At 47.1% G+C, this 18,187-nt stretch overlaps 6 protein-coding genes across 6 annotated transcripts; 4 read left to right on the forward strand and 2 right to left on the reverse strand.

Moving 5' to 3' along the window:
* Positions 1–1,363: 1,363 nt before the first annotated feature.
* V8C40DRAFT_277237 (zinc finger MYND domain-containing protein) lies at positions 1,364–2,527 on the forward strand (the record flags this gene model as incomplete). Its single annotated transcript, XM_083220940.1, has 1 exon — positions 1,364–2,527. One exon carries the CDS (start codon positions 1,364–1,366, stop codon positions 2,525–2,527), a length of 1,164 nt encoding a protein of 387 aa, XP_083069291.1.
* Positions 2,528–2,965: 438 nt separating this feature from the next.
* On the reverse strand, positions 2,966–4,729 carry V8C40DRAFT_269643 (major facilitator superfamily domain-containing protein; the record flags this gene model as incomplete). Its single annotated transcript, XM_083220108.1, has 1 exon — positions 2,966–4,729. The coding sequence occupies one exon, from the start codon at positions 4,727–4,729 to the stop codon at positions 2,966–2,968; it is 1,764 nt and encodes a 587-aa protein (XP_083069292.1).
* Positions 4,730–7,044: 2,315 nt separating this feature from the next.
* On the forward strand, positions 7,045–9,196 carry V8C40DRAFT_254860 (uncharacterized protein). Its single transcript, XM_083217911.1, has 3 exons — positions 7,045–7,460; positions 7,515–8,704; positions 8,766–9,196. The coding sequence occupies exons 1-3, from the start codon at positions 7,117–7,119 to the stop codon at positions 8,918–8,920; spliced, it is 1,689 nt and encodes a 562-aa protein (XP_083069293.1). The 5' UTR covers positions 7,045–7,116; the 3' UTR covers positions 8,921–9,196.
* A 402-nt stretch (positions 9,197–9,598) lies between these two features.
* Positions 9,599–12,322, forward strand: V8C40DRAFT_86402 (uncharacterized protein). The gene is made up of 6 exons (XM_083223539.1): positions 9,599–9,886; positions 9,949–10,576; positions 10,630–10,710; positions 10,772–11,400; positions 11,461–11,646; positions 11,701–12,322. Exons 1-6 carry the CDS (start codon positions 9,690–9,692, stop codon positions 12,227–12,229), a joined length of 2,250 nt encoding a protein of 749 aa, XP_083069294.1. The 5' UTR covers positions 9,599–9,689; the 3' UTR covers positions 12,230–12,322.
* Positions 12,255–13,542, reverse strand: V8C40DRAFT_254862 (cupin domain-containing protein). Its single transcript, XM_083217912.1, has 4 exons — positions 13,031–13,542; positions 12,902–12,963; positions 12,704–12,825; positions 12,255–12,644 (listed from the first exon to the last, which is right to left on the reverse strand). The coding sequence occupies exons 1-4, from the start codon at positions 13,292–13,294 to the stop codon at positions 12,553–12,555; spliced, it is 540 nt and encodes a 179-aa protein (XP_083069295.1). The 5' UTR covers positions 13,295–13,542; the 3' UTR covers positions 12,255–12,552.
* A 1,969-nt stretch (positions 13,543–15,511) lies between these two features.
* Positions 15,512–17,089, forward strand: V8C40DRAFT_254867 (uncharacterized protein). The gene is made up of 5 exons (XM_083217913.1): positions 15,512–15,786; positions 15,867–16,175; positions 16,229–16,525; positions 16,590–16,658; positions 16,719–17,089. Exons 1-5 carry the CDS (start codon positions 15,697–15,699, stop codon positions 16,941–16,943), a joined length of 990 nt encoding a protein of 329 aa, XP_083069296.1. The 5' UTR covers positions 15,512–15,696; the 3' UTR covers positions 16,944–17,089.
* Positions 17,090–18,187: the final 1,098 nt, after the last annotated feature.

Genomic DNA, 18,187 nt, shown 5'->3' on the forward strand with positions numbered 1-18,187 from the left:
GAGTTATCATCTGAACAGATCAAGCAAGTAGAGGAGGGACTTAACCGATGCAAAAAGCAGACGATTGTGCAAAGGGGAGAGAGATCAATTGAGGAAGACCACAGAAACCTATCGAATGTTATTATCTGGGAGCAAACAAGAGGAGTTGACTTAGTTCTAAGAGATCTGTAACGACACAGGAATACCAGCTCAGGAGTGACCGCTGAGGGTGCATCTTCTCTTGCTTCGTCAGGAAACAATCGAGCGCAGGTAGCGGATATCGTCAAGGCTAAACTATAATGTCACTACAAAGAAGACAAGAATACTGGGATAGAGATAAAAAAGACTTAACGAAGAGATCGAAACTTGGGATAGTGCGAAAAGGAATGAAAAACTGATTCTCTGCGAGCGAGAGAGAGACGAAGAAAGTGGCCTAGAATATTATCAACACCAGCGGATTTTCTAGAGAAATGCAGGGAGAGGAAATGGGAAATAGAAAGACGACTTATTTGAAGAAAGGCTTGAATCTTGGCCAAATGGCTACGTAGATGGTTGATGGTTGATGCAGCTTTGCGGTTACGTCGAGATGTTGAGAAGGAAAGGTTTTGTTTGTGGGAGTGGAAGATTTGTGGGTTTTAAATGTGCCAAACAAACAGAGGGCCAGCAGACTACGTCCATTGTTTCAGCTGCTCCATGGATTCAATTCAGCTGTATGAAATCAAAGTATGAAAAGAATCCAAGAATAAAAAAGAGAATGCAAAACAATAGAATAGGGGCAAAGCAGGTATACAATTGCTGAGGTGTACATACCAAACCATAACAAGTCCATATCTTGGTTCTTGAGTTTAATCTGCTATTGCTGTTAGTTTCAAAGCAATCTGATTCTGATTTTCAAAAGGATTGTGATTCACTGCTTCCTACAGACAGACATCTGAGCCATTGACCCACTGGGCCCCCCTCCCCCTTTGAAATGTAAACTGGCAGCCAGCTGTTTGCTCAATCACTCTATTATCACTTTTCCCTCTTGTTTTTCAACTACTGAGGTGCAAATTCTTTCTTATTCTATTATAGTCTTTCTTTTCTAGAAATTCTACTCCTACCTTTCTCAAGTTTTACACCAAGATTCGTCAACTAAGCTTGCCCTTCCTCAACTCTTGAGGCTTGCCATTCTATACTTCACATCATCCTAGATTCTATCTAGAGTATTGCAACATCTACTCGCCTTAGAATTTCAGGTAAGATTCAGCTAAACGGAAACCTCCCAAGTACGCATATTAACCCCGAAAATTAGCAGTTCTTTCTCTCAAGATCAAACGCTCATCAACAGACTTTCGTCAACAAACACCTGTTTATCAACAAGAAGATACTTCTAGTCACGGTCACCATGTCTGATCTTCGAGAAGAAGAGACTTCTGTGGGCAGCAACGTGCCTGATCATCAAGAATCGATTTCTACTCCTTCTTTGGCGTCCGGTTCTCATCATGAAGTGGCCCCCGCAGTCTCATCTATGCTCAGCACTCAAGAGCAGGGCAGTTCTACCTTGAACAATCCCCTTGATAACCAGGATGAAATCATTTCTGCCATGGAACAGCTTGAGCTAGACTCTCTCACGCCCACCATTACTGTTGTCGAAGCTCTTCTTCTGTCTGAGCTGAAAATTTCCGTCAAAAACATTATCGAGGCACTCCAACTTATCGAAGGACTAGTAGACTATGTGTCACCTAACCAGACTCCTCCTTTCCTCAAGGTCATCAAACATAATGTCGACACCAATGCCTTCGCCAAGCTCTCAAAGGGCAAGAAGGGATCCAGCTCTGTCGGTCGAGACGAGTCTCCCGAGAAGATTACTCCTCACTCTGCATGTGCTCGATGCCAACATGATCCTGCCATCAGCGAGCCTGCATTAACTCTCCGATCTTGCCTCAACTGCGAAGCTGTAGAATACTGCAGCGTGGAATGCCAACTCACAGACTGGATGGCCCACAGGAACCTCTTTTGTGTCAATCCTAGCGCCCTTCCTCTCAAGACCCTGGAAAAGCCTTATCGTGTGCCGTTCCTCAAGACACACATCACCAACCCGTTTGCCCGCCTCGCCAAGGGCATCTGGCTGCACGACCGCCACAAGCAAGACGTGTATGCCCTCCTCATCGACTCCTTCCGGCTCCGAGAGGCCGACGACTTCACCTACGGCGGCATGACGAACAACGACAGCGTTTACAGCGGTCGCGTGAGTTCTTGCCCGGCGTTTCGTCGTTTCTTGTACCAAGCCGAAGCCAAGGGCTTGATGCCCCCTTGGTGGTCTGACCAGAAGCGTGTCGAGTGTCTTACCAAGGGCATCGACAAACGGCAGGACAACTACCACGACCTCCACGCCATGACCCGGGACATTGAGATTGTGGTTGTGTACGAAGATGCCATCATGACGATGCAACTTCGGATGTTTGCAGAGTCGGTTTTGGGAAAGGGGGCGGCGGGATCGGATGGGCGGCTGATGCTGCAGAAGATGGTGGTGGCGGAGGAGTCGGCGCGAGTTTTGTCGAAGAAGTAGTTTGTTCTTTTTTTTGGTCTTGTGTTTTCTTTCCTTTCCTTTCCTTTTCTTTTCCATTTCTAATTGTGGAGTAGTTTAATTTCGGTAGTAAGTTTGCTCTTGTCTTCTAATTGTCGCAGCTCAAGTGACTTGCATTGCATACTCTACTTGACTTCGTGCTTTTTAAATAATTCCCCTGCAACTCACTTGTGACCAAGATTCACGTATAATTACTACCTAAATTAATCCCCCATCCACTACTGAAAGAAATCCTTCCCTACCATCAAGGTTGTTACAACATTTCTCCCCGCTCGTTGTTGCATCTTCATCGACAAGTCCAAATGTCCGCCATTTTCATCCATCGTCAGCCCGTTAATATTACACATGGCTGTCTGTATGATTGGGATAATATACTTCATCCCTTTGGCAAGAGTGAGTTCTGCCTATGTGGCACATATTCTAGCCGCCAACGGCCACAATCTCTCCAAACAACTTCTCCCTCTTCATCGCAAAACTAGAGATCACATCAACTGCCCCAGACACAATGACCAAGATGAATGGAGTCTGCATTGCTTTCGTGATGGCAAGAATGACGTTCATTTTCATGTCATCGCTTAGATCTTCGAATAATGTACTCTGAGCTCCGGCAATAATGGCGCGAATCTGCCCATCTGAGAAATCTTGGCCTTCCAGCACTCCCGAAACATTACGTACAGCAGCAGATTCGAAGACAAGGACAGCAATGATAAGGGCAATGGTTGTGCCGCCCATCTGGCTCACATTCTGCATGCTAAGCGACTTGGCGACATCTTCCGGAGTGACTTTCAGTGTAGCCACTGCATATCCTATCTGCATCGTCAAGCCTGTTCCCACGGCAAGCACAACACTAATGCCGTAAATGCTAGCCGTGGGCGTTTCGGGTTTCAAGTATACATATAACAGCGATCCTCCCACTGTAATAATTATTCCTGATACCAAATACATAGGCATGTAGTATTTGAGTTTGGCGAGTAGATAGCCACTCGCAAGATTGAAGGCCACAGCTACAAGGAGAAAGGGAAGAAGTCGAACTGCGGCTTTCAGCGCTGTGTCGTTTTGAACGAACTGGAAGTAGATGGGAATGAAGTAAGTCGGTATGTAAAGTGCTGAATAAGAGGCTGCAGAGCAGACGGCGGTAAGAATCTGCGACCTGGACCGAAGCAAATGGACGGGAAATGAGCGGGTCTCCGGTGTGGTGAAGATGCAGTAATATTGCTGCACCATATACAATATAATGAGCAATCCAAAGACTATGATTGTGGCAATGGTGCGCCCATCTTGCCATCTCCAGGCACCGCCAGCGAAGACAAAGGCCAGCGAGAACGCCACCCATAATCCGCTGCTGAGTACGCTTCCAACGTAGTCGATGCTCTTTATTCGATCCCGAAGTGAGATTCCTCGAACGGGATGAACATTGGGGAGGTTGAATATGTAGATGGGAGCAGTCGCTGCTCCAATAACAAGATTGATGTAAAAGCCCCAACGCCATGTAGCCTTTGAGACAGAAAAAAGGCCGCCGATAACAGGACCTAAGCAGGCACCAACGCCCCATACAAATCCAATGCCATTGATATAGGTTCCACGTTCTTCACGAGTGGCAAATACAGAGATGTGGTTCATAACGCCGAGGTATAATCCCGTCCCACCCATTCCAGCGATAACTCGTCCAACGATAAGAACGTTCATGGATGGCGCGGCGCCGCAGAGTACGGAGCCCAACTCGAAGAGGACAACTCCTGCGATGTAGAGATACTTCAAGGAAAACATGCCGTAAAGTGCTCCGTATGGTAAGATGACTGCCACGGAGCCCAGAGTAAACCCGGCACCAAGCCACGCAAGCTGTGAAATATCTTCGAATGTCTCAATGACCGCACTCTGAACGTCCGCTGCGATGGTGGTATCAAGCCCGTATAATAAGGCAGTGGCATATAAGGCTGAACAAAGAAGAAACCATCTAATGCCAGTAATCTTTCTGACATTATCGTGAGTTGCAGTTTTATCACCATGATTGTGAGGCCCTAATGCCAGGGTATCTTCTGTAGATGAAGGCTGCGGTCGTCCGCCTTGCTCAATCTGCGATTCTTTCTGCCGAGCTGGTTGACTCTCATATTGCTCTGATCCAGATGATGCTGTGATTGTTGGAGATTTCTCCATTGGAGGAGAATAAAAGTCGGAGTCTGCCATTGATGTATGAGTAATATGCTCATGTAGGGTCGCTTGGGAAGAAGAACTATAAGAGGTACGTATAGAATAGCGGATTATTGGATGTAGAACTCGGGTTATCGGAGTTACTGGCTACTGATCTGCCAGTGTTGATGTGTGGATTAAGACAACATCAAACGTAGGCAAGCGACTCTTTTAAGTATTTTGATCGTATCAACACCGCCCTTGGCGGAATCCAATCAATTTCACATTCTAATATTGTGAACAAGCCAAAAACGTTTATTTCGACCGCTTTGCTCTATCTTTGCTCATCATGTTCCGTTGGTACAGACGGATCGGCTATAACGCCGCTTTAGCCGCAGTGTAAGATTGAAGTCAAAGCGGGAATCGTAGCTATATAAATTACCGAATAAGGAAATTCTCCAACTGTATTTATAAGTGTATTGAAGTGTAAGGGGTGATTTCAATCCACTAATTACTTGTTAAAGAAGCTGACAAAGATAATAACGAAACCGAAGCATCGTTCTTTGGAGCGGGAAGGGGTGGATTTCCTTTTGGTGACTGCATCTGGCCCTATTTACCTTAAACGGCAAACCATTCCGCATGAAAGAAGATCTTTGTGTAGGATCTTTTTAAGGTGCAATCCCTACTCCCATGGAAGCCCTTTAGCAAATGCGAAGGTTATTAAATTTGTATTGCACTTAGGTCAGGTTAATTTGTCTACTATTACGCAGCTTCATAGTTTGTTGGGCTCAACCGATGGGAGCAACACCAACCTTGCTATAAGGTTATAATAAAACGATAGAACGTGAGAAACACTTCGATTATATGATTTGTGTGACATGGTACTTGCTCTGCTAGATGCTACAGAATTTGGAGAGACGTGGTGCGTCTTTTTGTGTGAAAACCATCTCCCTCACCTTTACTCTTACCTTCTGGCTAGTGTGTCATACGATTGACTATGTGCTGCAAATGGAGTATCATCACTTGAGTACGAAATGATGCACTCACGTCGTAATTTACGTCTGCGTAACCCAAAAAATGTCAGAGTGTGAGGACATGCCGTCAAGTTGCGGCTGGTGGCATATGCAGGCAGCAACAAAAGAGTCATTCACATCTTACTATTATGACAAACGGACTGACTGCTGATACAAAGACGTATTAACTTGTAAATTGTAAAAGATTGTGATACCTGGATAATGAATGGGAGCCGAACCTTTGAGAAACGGGTAGCGGAACTGTAAACTCGAGATTCATGGCATGAGGCTATGCGCCTTACTTACTACTTATTTATTTATTACTTGACTCATTTGACAGTGCCGGAAAAAAGATCAATGTTGTTGGCTGAGCTTTGAAGCCTGGGGCTAATCCTGTAGAAAATCGTCGAGCTGGTGAAGCAAGGTTAAAGATTAATGCCAGTACTAATGATCTTATGGATACATGTACTTGAGTATTACGAGGAGTCTAGAATACTGTTCTGATAAATTAACAACCGTATTGACTTTGTCCCGCCTTATGCAGTTTAGCATAGGCTATTCAATCGAGGATTCACAGGCGTTTGAAACTGTTTCTGGCTAATCAGTTCTTATAAGATTAGAAAAATATAGTGTACGATTAAGCGTCTCACGGCGGGAATAGCTTCTATTTCCGGCCATTCCACCTACCCGCTAGAGCTGCCCGCCCATCAAATCATCCCCGCCGGCTACGCCTCACGGATCCCGCTCGAAAGCACCTCTATTCCTTGTTCGCAGATAAGTTGACGGCACGAATTGTCGGAACAGGGAGCCGATCCCACTAAACGGCGGTGCTAGTCCCGCAGACAGTTTATCCATTCAATCACATTCAGCATCCGTAATCCCAGTCAATGCGCTACTGTTGGGACAAGAGACGGGCCAGAAGCACGTTAAAAGGATCCGTCATTGCGAGATAAGAGCTTGGCCGACATCGCGACCCTTATCCACCAGCAGATGCGATGTCTTTGTCTCAGGGTTGCAAGCGAATGAGGAGTATTTGGAGTAGATTGCATATTGGGAGAACGTCTATTACAGCATATCGTCTATTTAACATGAGAAATGAGAATTATTCAAGTCTTATTATTTAGTTCTAACCTATTCCATAAGTTGAGTACAAGTCGAATCGCTTGCCTCTTGCATCGCTCTGTGTCTCCAATTATGTATTCAGAAACAGGCAAGGTACTTTTTTCCCCGACCCCAATTCGTCCTACACTAAGGCGTAATATGCAAGGGGTCTAGCTGTAGTGGCGGGGATGTGCAGCTCGGCTTGGAGCTCTTCGGAGCACTGATAAACCGAGCTCGATCCCGTCTTCTCTTCACCACTTCCTTCTCTCCTCCGTACCTGTTCTTCGCTTGAAACCAGCGAATCACTGGCTGCCGATTCGCATCTTCACTATGGCAATGGCTAAGCTGTCCATGCTCCTGGCCGGAGCTGCCGGTGTTTCCGCCTACATCGCGGCCCCAGCTGGAGGCTACGGCCAAGCGCCGCTCGGCTCCATCACGCCCTCCAAGTATCAGTGCGATTTGCCTCCGGTTCTGGATCCGACGGGCGACGGATTGCCTTCTGCCGACGAGCTCTTCTCTTCCAAATCGGCACGCGACCAGCAGATCAAGCGCCTTCAGGCCATTGTCCAAGTCCCATCCGTGTCTTACGACGACCTGCGCGACGTCGGTCAAGATGAGCGCTGGGAGCCCTTTTACAAACTTCACGATGTCTTGAAAGAGACATTCCCCGTCGTGTGAGCAGGGATTAATCTCAATCACGTCCTAACTAAACTTCTAACAGCTAGCAGGCACAAGCGGGCTAAACTCGAGAAAGTCAACACTCTCGGCCTTCTTTACACTATCAAGGGTTCAGACGAGTCCCTCAAGCCGGTGCTATTGATGGCCCACCAAGATGTCGTCCCGGTTGCTGATCCATCGACGTGGACTTACCCTCCATTCGATGCCGTGTATGATGGAGAGTACATCTGGGGACGAGGAGTTTCAGACGACAAAAACAGTCTCACAGCAGTCTTGTCAGCATTCGAGTCACTGTTATCTAACAGCGACTGGGTACCGAAGCGCACGTTTGTGCTTGCCTTTGGATTCGACGAGGAGTGCTCTGGCTTCCGCGGCGCCGGCAAGATTGCGCCCCTCTTGAAGGAGCGGTACGGCAAGGACAGCTTCGCCGCTATCCTGGATGAGGGAGGCCTTGGCTTGCAGGAAGTTGGCAACACCCTCTATGTTCTCCCAGCCGTGTCGGAGAAGGGCCACATCGACATCTTCTTCGAGCTGGACGTTGTCGGTGGCCACAGCTCTATTCCTTTCCCTCACACGGGCATTGGTATCATTGCTGAAATCATCACCGAGCTCGAATCGCATCCGTTCAAGGCCAGCCTGATTGAGGATGGCCCGGTACACAACCACCTCAAATGCCAAGCGCGTTACTCACCTGAAGCATACCCTGACCTTACCAAGCTGGTTCAGCATGGTGATTTGGAAGGCATTACGCATTTCCTAGTCAGGGCTGGCCGAAACACCCAGTACATTGTTCAGACCTCTCAGGCTGTCGACGTAATCAACGGCGGACAGAAGATGAACGCCATGCCGGAGAAGACCGTTCTTGGCGTCAACTACCGAGTTGCCCACCAAAACAGCCTTGCCGAAGTTCAGCACAATGCCGTTCGACGTGTCCGCAACATCATCAAGAAGTACGGCCTGACTCTCAAGCCTTATCCAGGTGACGATGAATATCAGAAATACGTCGCCGGCCTGGAATCTGAAGAGGACGTTGAGTCGTCGCACGAGGTCATCGACTACAAGGGCACTTTGATACTGTCAACTAATGGCAAATCTCACCCCAGCCCCATCTCCCCTACCAGTGGTGCGGCTTGGGATGTCTTTGCTGGTACCGTTCGACACACCTTTGCTTTCGACAATGGAACCGTGGTTCCTACTGGAGAGATTATGACGGGCAACACTGATACCCGTCACTACATTGGTAAGCTATACGATGATTTTGGGGTTGGTTGTGGTTGAGCTTTACTGATAATTGATGGCAGGTCTTTCGGACAATATTTGGCGCTTCACACCTGATCGATACCATGCTGAGAACAACATCCACACCATTGACGAGCATGCGAAGGTTGATGGACACATTGAGATGCTCAAGTTCTACTACAACTTTGTGCGCAACTTTGACGCGGCCAAGTTCTAAGCAGAAAAGGGAGATTCTTGGACACAGGGAGTGGAGTGAAAGTTGTACATATATATCAAACAGTTATGTCGAAGACTGCGTCTCTCATCATGTGAGACTACATATGTAGCCGTGATGGTGAGTCTCCCAAAGAACTTGAAGCCTGGTATTTGAGGAAACTCGGGGGCAAATAGACATGGAAAAGTACAATTTTCTGCATGCAAATGAATCTAAAACGATTACAAAGCCATTCATTACTCACCGCAGTTTCTCCTATTTCCTTAGTACATAATTCCCCATATTCTAGGGCACGGAGTTTCTCCAGATTCACATGAGTTCTGGGGAAGAGGCCAAAGATACTTTGGTACTTCCTCATCCGGCTTATCGAAATTAACCGAGGGTAAATCGCGCGATTCCGATTCGCCAGAAATGCCGGGGAACTGGTGCATTCCCCACCCCCAGCCGAATACGCCCTTCAAGTCTCCATAAGCCGAAGCCGAAGAATGATTAACAAGCTGGAGCAGCACCAAGTGAAAAATAACTGGGAGGCCGTTTGACATTTGCCAGGCTGCTTCTAGATTATTTTCCCCAGATTCTTCGGCTCGCATGAACCCAGAATCTGCATTTCTTATCTGTAACCCCAGATCTCAAATCCACATCTCTCAAGGCTCCCCCAGTATCGTATCGCCACATTGGGGTAAAGGCGAGCCAACAGCAATCTTCAACTTGAGAGGCTGACAATACAAGAGTGCCCTCTTATTCACCACAATCTGGGAGTCAAGTGGAGGCAATGAGTTCGTCCAAGTCAGATGAAGAGGCCTCAGGTCCCGGCTCCCCGCTATCACGGACTCGGCTCCGGGCAAGTCATGCCTGTACCGTCTGTAGAATACGCAAAGTGAGGTGTGATGTGGTGGTCACTGGCTTCCCATGTACAAACTGTCGGCTGGATTCGGCCAATTGCAAGGTCACACCGCGGAAGCGGAAGTGGTAAGTTGACAGGACATGTGGAGAGCATATCACATCCATACTAATTCTTCTTATCTTGAAAGGGAACAACGGGTGAAGCGGGTCATAGAACAAGAGGAAAAGGAGCGCTTGGACCAGTCTCGGTCTCTAGCTGAAGAGAAGCTGAAGCCTTCACGACACGTTCACTCAGCTCCAACAGCACAAACAGAAGTAAAGAGCGATCATACACCATCCTCTTCTTCTAGTCCGCCATCTAGGACTACACCTTCCACAATACCGGTATTTCAGCAAGATGATTCGGATTCTCACACCGAGGCCTCAAAACACAACTTCACCTTCACTGATGGCACCATCGACCCAAGTCAAATTGGACGGCGGCCTAGCCTTGATGGCGTTGGCAACCCCTGGGGGCTTGACTACGACAAAACCACCATCTTCGGATTGCAACCCCCTGCGCGTTCTGTACCTTACACCAACTACTATTTTGTCGATCCAGGTTACCTCAATCAACTTGCCCATACTGATGTCAAGTATTTGACAGAAAAAGGTTGTCTCTCCCTGCCCTCAGACACACTACTGGAAGAGTTCTTTCATCAATACTTCTCACATATCCACCCCATCATTCCTCTGCTCAGCGAGGCAGAATTCTGGGCAGCAGAAGCTCGCATTCCCCTTCTCTTGATTCGGGCCATACTATTCATCTCATCTCCCGTAAGCCCATCTATCGCTTCAATCCTTGTGAATCAAGATTAACCTGTCCACAGTACGTTAAGCCGTCAACGCTGCTCAGTCTTGGATATAGCAGCGTACAATCGGCTCACACCGAGCTCTACACGCTAGCAAAGGTTAGAGAAGCCGTACCTAGTGCCACATGATCTTTTTTCTAACAATTCCTTCACAATATAGACAATGATGCAGTTCGATATCCACAGAAACAACGTTGTCAATGCCCAAGTAGCCGTCATGTTAACCTACCACTCACCTGCGCCAAGCGACACGACAAACACACACTGGATGGTAAACGCAGTTCACTATGCTCGATGTGCTCGAGCGGATCAGTACTACACCCTCGGTGATGACAACCCTTCAAAACTCATCCTCAAACGACTCTGGTGGGCCTGCATATTGCGAGACAGGGTCATGTCTTTGAGCTTACGACGGCCGTTAAACATTGGGTGCGACGAATTCGACTTTAGTCTGCCAGGACTCACCCTCGCCGACTTCTCGGATGAACTAGGGGTTTCTACGGTGTACGATAGGCCGACGAAGCAGATTTTGGCGCACATGATGTCGGCCTTTTGCGAACTCATCATTCCGTTAAACAAGGCTCTTGTTATTCTGTACCCTGCGTCAGGCCCTAAGAGCGTTAAATCAGATGCGGATATTCAGAAAGAATCTGATACTTGCGTCGAAACTCTGCAGTTGTTGGATGTTTGGTACCGCAAAACGAAGGAACGATTCGAGATTTCCACGCCATCAATTGGCATCCACAAGGCACTGACAATGTTTACCAAAATGACATTTATCTACTACTAGTAAGTTCAACAGAAGTTTTGAACAGTAGGAGATAGGCCATACGCTGACATCTTTAATAGTTCCGCGAGAGCGAGTTTGTGTTATCACATGATGTTATTATCCGTATCCAATCCTAGTCACGCTTCCGACTCACAGGAGAACGATCTGCAAGTGCAAGCAGAGATGGACTCTGCCTTGAAAGGCATTACCGGAGTCTTTATGCATTTGGCCCGTCTGGGTCTTGTCCAGTACTTGCCCAACACATTGTTAGTCAGCTGACTTCTTTTACTCGGAATTTCTCATACTGACCCGATTACCAGCGTCACCTTCTCAGCCATTCCGCTCATATGGCAAGTGTTAGACGCAAAAATACTCAATACCGGAACTCTGGCCGCAGACAACAAGCGTGACCTAATGGTCTACACAAACGTCATGAACAAATTCCGAAGCCTCCACGAAAACGCCAACAACGTCCTCAAATTCATCAAACAAATCATCGCACACATCCAAACCACAGAATCCGTCGAGATTGCCCAACAGGAGCAGCTGACAGACACATGCTTCCCGCCCGAGCTTTTGTCCAGCTTCCCGCCCGGGGGCAAGATCCAGGAGAAGGACAAGGAGCCGAAAAACAAATGGGCGCAATTGTTTGCTGGAAAGCCGCGGACTTACCTTCGGATAGCATTGACGATTCAGCATTCTCTTTCGAGTGGCCACTTTCCTTCGGAAGAGGACTTTCCCAAGGCTCTGCAGATGGTCAGTTTTGCGGAGGATACGATGGATAATGGGGTTGATGTTGGGCTGTACAAGTATTTGCAGCATATGGAGGATTTCTTGCTGTCTGCGTGATTGTGAGGATCTGGTGGCGGACGAATTCTGCATTATCTTGTTCCCGTCTTTATTAGCGATATGCCTGGAAGTAATATTTAAAATAATGTTTTCGTTTCAATACAGGATAGAACGTCTTTTGAAGACGTATGAAATATTGAGCCGAACCGATTTTCGTGCTTTATTGCTAAGGAATATCCTCGTTTATGCCCCTCATCCTGAGATTCCGCAACCCCGAATATTCATGTTTTTCGCGCCAATGTCTAGTCAATTCATATATCCAAAAGAAAAAAAAATCTCATGCTCCTCTATTTTCCCAGAGAGCTGTTATCCCGCAATGTGTTCTAGTTTTTGACTTCCCCTCCAGACTCGATTTCATGCTTGGAGTAACCGACCGCTGTCAATGATTGCCCGTTGATGTTGACGGGTTTGGCGGCTATTGAATCATAAGCATCTCTGGTCACTTCATGATGGATACATCTGAGATAGTCTTACCGGATAAGATAAAGTAGATGCGTGCCGGCTTGTCTGTGCTATTAGTCCATCCGTGGATTGTGCCGCGCTGGACGCAGACATCACCAGCCTTCATGTGGATTTCGACATCGTCGTCAAGATGACTAAACGAAGATATCAGCAATTGACTCCAATCTAACATCCAGAATCTCGAAGAGATGCAGCATGCAGCAAACATACCAGATAACTTCTCCACTATGCAGAATGCCGAAATCCAGCGATTCGGTTCGATGGAACAGCATCTGTAATCATCTTCAGCATCAACACCTGAAACCACCCCACCATTTACCAATTTCAGATCAATCATACCCCTGCCTTCTCCACATTCGGCGGGATGTCGACAACTCGTAGGACGATTCCCTTGTTATTTGCCAAATCCGTAGTTCGGACCTTGGTAGGGTCCTCCCATCCATCATTGGACACGGGAAACTCGTGAGTTTCGAATAACACAGCAAAGTTGGCCCCTATCGGTGTCGGCTGGCATGGGATAGTGCCGTCAGCAACAACAATGGCCCTGCCCTCTGAATTGTGGCCAGTGACGATTCGTCTTGGGTCGGGGAACCAGGAAGTCATGGTGGATGTGTGAATGTATGTATTGGTGGCTGGGAAGTGTTATCAAGAAGAGCGACTACTACGAAGACCAACCACGGGGGAAAATCTTTGAGTTATAAATTGAGACTGTTTGAATACGCTGAATACGATTTGCCAAATCACATGACATCTAAGACAGCCAACGTGTCACTTTACTACTGGCATGCGGTGTAGCTGCAGAAAACTTGGCGTCACCAAGTTGCTGTTTGCAGAGGCAATTTGCGCGATGCGAAAAGGCGGGAGAAAAGAGCACGAGCAGATGCATGCGGGTTTTCGAAGATTTACCATCTACCTAGTACAATTCCAGTATGGAGCCCGGCCTACATATTACCCACAGGCACAATGCCAGTGCTGATTTGTTGAGGTTTCACTGCCGGGTGTGTCCCATGCGGGGAGCTGTTGGGACCGCGCAATTGTGAGATACTAGAGCAGAGAGAGGGACGAGTCTTACTGGGATGAAACCAGCGACTATCCGAGAACTAGTGGAAGAATGGGTTAGTGTTGGATGTTGCATTGTAGCAATGATGGGAAAGAGCCAATGGATAGAATGTTGGTCGTGTATCCGACTTGGCGAATCATCTGGGCATTCTGAGCGCATTGTCTCAGATAGCTCAATCGTCCCAACAACTTTTCGGGGTGCGTATAACACGTATATGTAACAGGGTAGTTTATATCATGATGCGAAAATCTGCATGGCTGGATCAATGCTTTCTTCTTTCCTTTCTCTCTTTCTAGTCAGCTGTGGTAGATCCATCAATTAAATGAAGTCATACGTACGTATCTGTAGTCGTGATGGTGTTGTCGATGACACCCGATATTACACTTGTAAAAGCAGCACTCGAACACCTGCAGATCTCAATGGTAGCAATTTAGCAGCAGCTGAAACCTAGGTAGATATATGTACGACTTACTATGAGTTCCGGATGAAAGAGCGTGCAGTCTTTCTTATACACAATTAGCGCTCGGCACTTGACCCTTCACTTGCCGCTGCACTAGAGTCAAAAAAGGACACGGAAATCCAAACTCTCGGAAGGCTTGGGATCCAGTGGAGCGGATACACTCGTACGGTACACGAGTTGGTAAGCAGTAAGCGATGAATCAACAACGAGGCGCGGATCGTCTTATGCTTATTTCGTCCAACGGGCGGAGCCGTGCCAAGCAAGCGGCCTACTTTTCCGCCATTCCGGACCTTAGTTGGGCGTGTTGAAGGTAAAATGCATGCATGCATGTCAACTCATCTCAATAGTTGATAATCAAACCAAGGCCACAACCCTCCGCACTCTATGCGGATAAACTAGGATAAGGATAGGCCTCAATAACAGTAGCTTGCGGAGTATGTGATGGAGACTTATCCGCTGATGATGAATAGCCTAATAACTCCTCATATTACAGAAGCTGAATGAACGTTTATCGCCGGAAGGCTAGTCGGAGTTAGGTTGTCTATTCTCAACCCTTTGCACCATAGACTATGAACAACATATCCTAGAAAGTGCTCTATCTCCTATCATAATATGGTAATCATTGCCGCAAAAACAACTACCGTAGAAGTGATGACAAGAAAGTAGCCGCAAAAGCAAGTGATGACAGAAAAGTAGCTTCCTTGGGCAAAGCTCATAGAAAAGCCAAGCAAATCAACTTCCGCCTGTAGCTAGTCCCGCGGACCAATGAAAATGCCCGCCTGCCGAGCCAGCCTCTCAGCGATCGTGGAACCGCGAGATTGCGAATCTGGTGTCTTCGGCTAGCTGGTGCCGGGGGATCAAGGGTGGGGACAGCTAGAGGTCCGCCTGAACTGAATCGTCTGTCGGCGGATGATATTGATGCCGGAGGAGAGACGGTTTTCGGCCGTGAGTCCGCTTCAATGAATAGCGAATAGTATACAAGGAAACTAGATGTTTTTGCGCGCATAGGTGAGGTCATGGAGCGCTGCATGACACGAGATTGAAACTGTGAGTGAACATTAATACTCGCAACTTAGAGAAGCACTGTTGAACCAGAGAGTTGTCATCTCAAACTTACGATTCAATCCCAATTCATCAAAATAGATTTGTGATCATGCAATCAATCATGCAAGGACTCCTCCGCAAAGCTCAGAGCTAAGCTGCCCGTGGATTGCATGGGTGGCTGCCCACGTTTATGAACTAAAGATCGAAACACCGAAAACCCGGTGGAGTTTCGCTGCAAATTGGATGCGACTTGACTAATTGATCAGTAGCGTAATATATAAAGTTGTGTGATTCGTGTGCTCTTTTCAGCTCTCCTCTATTCTTTATTCTCTACGCAAATAAACCTATGCAATATAGTTGAGCGCTTTTCCTCAACTTGCCGTATCGCAGCATCAAACAGTCAGACAGTGTCGCAGCGCAACTCGATCCTATTTCGCAACCATGTTTCAAGGCCTTGGTAGCCTCTTAACCCAGGGTTGGCCTCCGAAGCCTACCTTTACTGAGAACCAGTTGGGAGATCTCTCTGGAAAAGTCAGCACAACCACCACAACTCTTCTTTTTAGTTCTTCAACTTCAAATTGTCGTACTTACACCGATTACTTGTGTGGCAGGTTGTTATTGTAACTGGTGGATATTCGGGCGTGGGATACCAGCTCGCCAAAATTCTGTATGCAAAAAACGCAGTCGTATACATCGCCGGTCGCCGTGAAGATGCAGGCCAAGACGCAATCAAGACGATAAAAGCGGCTCATCCCGACTCTAAGGGAAGACTAGAGTTCTTGCAGCTCGACTTGGCCGATTTGACATCCATCAAGGCCAGCGCAGATGCTTTCCTTGCAAAGGAGTCTCGGCTCGACAATCTTTGGAACAATGCAGGAATCATGCGGTTGCCTAAGAACTCAACCACCAAATCGAAGCAGGTATGTCGCATTCACATGCTCTCGACGCGACTTATCTAACAGTATATATCCAGGACCATGAGCTAATGATCGCTGTCAATTGTCTTGGACCCTTCCTCTTCACAAAGCTGCTTCACCCTCTCCTTGAGTCAACAGCTAAATCCTTGCCAGCGGGAAGTGTTCGCGTTGTTTGGCTAGGATCACTCATGATCCAAATTATGGCACCCAAAGGTGGCATAGATCTTGACAATCTCGACTACAAGAAGAAGTTCCCAGACATCAATGTTCGATATGCAGTTAGCAAGACTGGAAACCTCTTCATTTGCAGTGAATGGGCCAAGCGAGATGCTGAAAAGGGAATTTTCCACTTGGTAAGAGACCCCATCACTATTTATCGACAGTTTCCGTCATACTAATTACTCTTCTACTATAAAGGCTGCCAACCCCGGCAACCTCAAGACTCCTCTACAGCGCGACATGCCTGCGTGGGAATACTATCCGATTGTAAGTATTTTGCATTTTACGGGGCTAGATGAAGTGCAAGTGTTTTAACGCTCAAGTCAGATACCGCTCCTTCACGATCCCATCTTCGGTGCCTACACGGAATTATTTGCTGGCTTGTCTCCGGACGTCAAGCCCGAGCACAGCGGACGATTTGTCATTCCCTGGGGCCGTTTTGGCACGACTCGTCCTGATATTGATTCACAGCTGTCTAAACAAGGAGGAGAGCCCACTAAGGCGACGAAGTTCTTTGAGTATTGCGATAGCCAGACCAGCGCTTATGCGTAAGATCTATGACTTTGCTGAGGAAAAGGAGGAGGGTTTGTGTGTGCGGCTTGGGATTCTTCAAAGACACTCCAGTGTCAAAAAAGATTGTTGTTCTCAAATAATACCTATTCACGTAATTTTTAGCGTTATATACATTTATTCACAACATAAAACACTTGTTATTGTATCGTTCATGTGTGAGAAATAATAAGATATGCTGTTCGGTTGCTCATGAAACAAAATGCTGTCACCACTTGGTGCTACCGATATCAAATTCTTTCTTTTTTTTTTCGGGTTTCAAGTCCATTTTTGAAGTCTCACGTCTTATGCAAGTGTCTTTAAGGGGGAGAAAAAGAAAAGAAACAGCCCCCCTGACGATCATTGAGTCAGTATTAAACAGTTCATCATTGGAATTGGTAGATCCTGATCTCGCTACAGGTTATACGCCATGATAGATGACAGAGTCGTCAGAAAGCAAGACATTCTGAGATTGAAACAAAGGCAAACGAGTCAACTGTTAAACTGTCAAGGAAATATGTATCACATGGGTGCGACGTATATGCGGGTCAAATTAGACAAGATCGTCAGTGGCTTTGGATCTCGAGCAGGTTTCAGGAACAGAGATAGGAGACATTGTATCAAGCAAATGAAGATGACGTCTACATGTTGAGTTGTCCAAACATAACGTACTTGCTGCATTGATGCACCTCAGAAGATTCGATTTGTTGTGAATTGGCGTGGAGCAGCCGATATGTCCTCCATTCAAAATCTTGGCAGAAAAGGGCCGGGTTGCAAGTCACATATCTCATACTTTGTATATGCGAAGCACTCACCGACTCGACGCATGAGCTGCTTCCACTCATAATGTTTCAGATTCACACAGACAAATCTGTTTACATGAAACAGCTTGTCTGAAGAGTGATTGCAGCCGAGACCATGAGATGGCCCCATTTATGGCAGTTCCACAACTTGGAGCTCCTATCTGGCTCCAGGATCTGTGAATACGAGTCCCCAACAGCTAGGTGGCTCTAGGATGAATAGGCCCCGATAAACTAAACTTTATGGCAGTTACTATTAATATCTAGATAAAGTGCACGCGCAAGCTTGCTGGCTTAGCAGCGTGATTGTCCAAGCGAGACGAGATTCCTGATCTACTCCCAGCCGCCAACGTGGGCCCTGGTGGGTTCATTCTGTGATGTGCTTTGTGCTAAGCTTCGGGGCCTCGGTCCGTCTAGGGCCCCTGAAGGAGCTTGGGCCGGGATCAG

This window comes from Trichoderma camerunense (assembly GCF_050948025.1).
Source record: "Trichoderma camerunense strain CBS 138272 chromosome Unknown V8C40scaffold_19, whole genome shotgun sequence".
In the NCBI taxonomy this organism is placed as follows: Eukaryota; Fungi; Ascomycota; class Sordariomycetes; order Hypocreales; family Hypocreaceae; genus Trichoderma; species Trichoderma camerunense.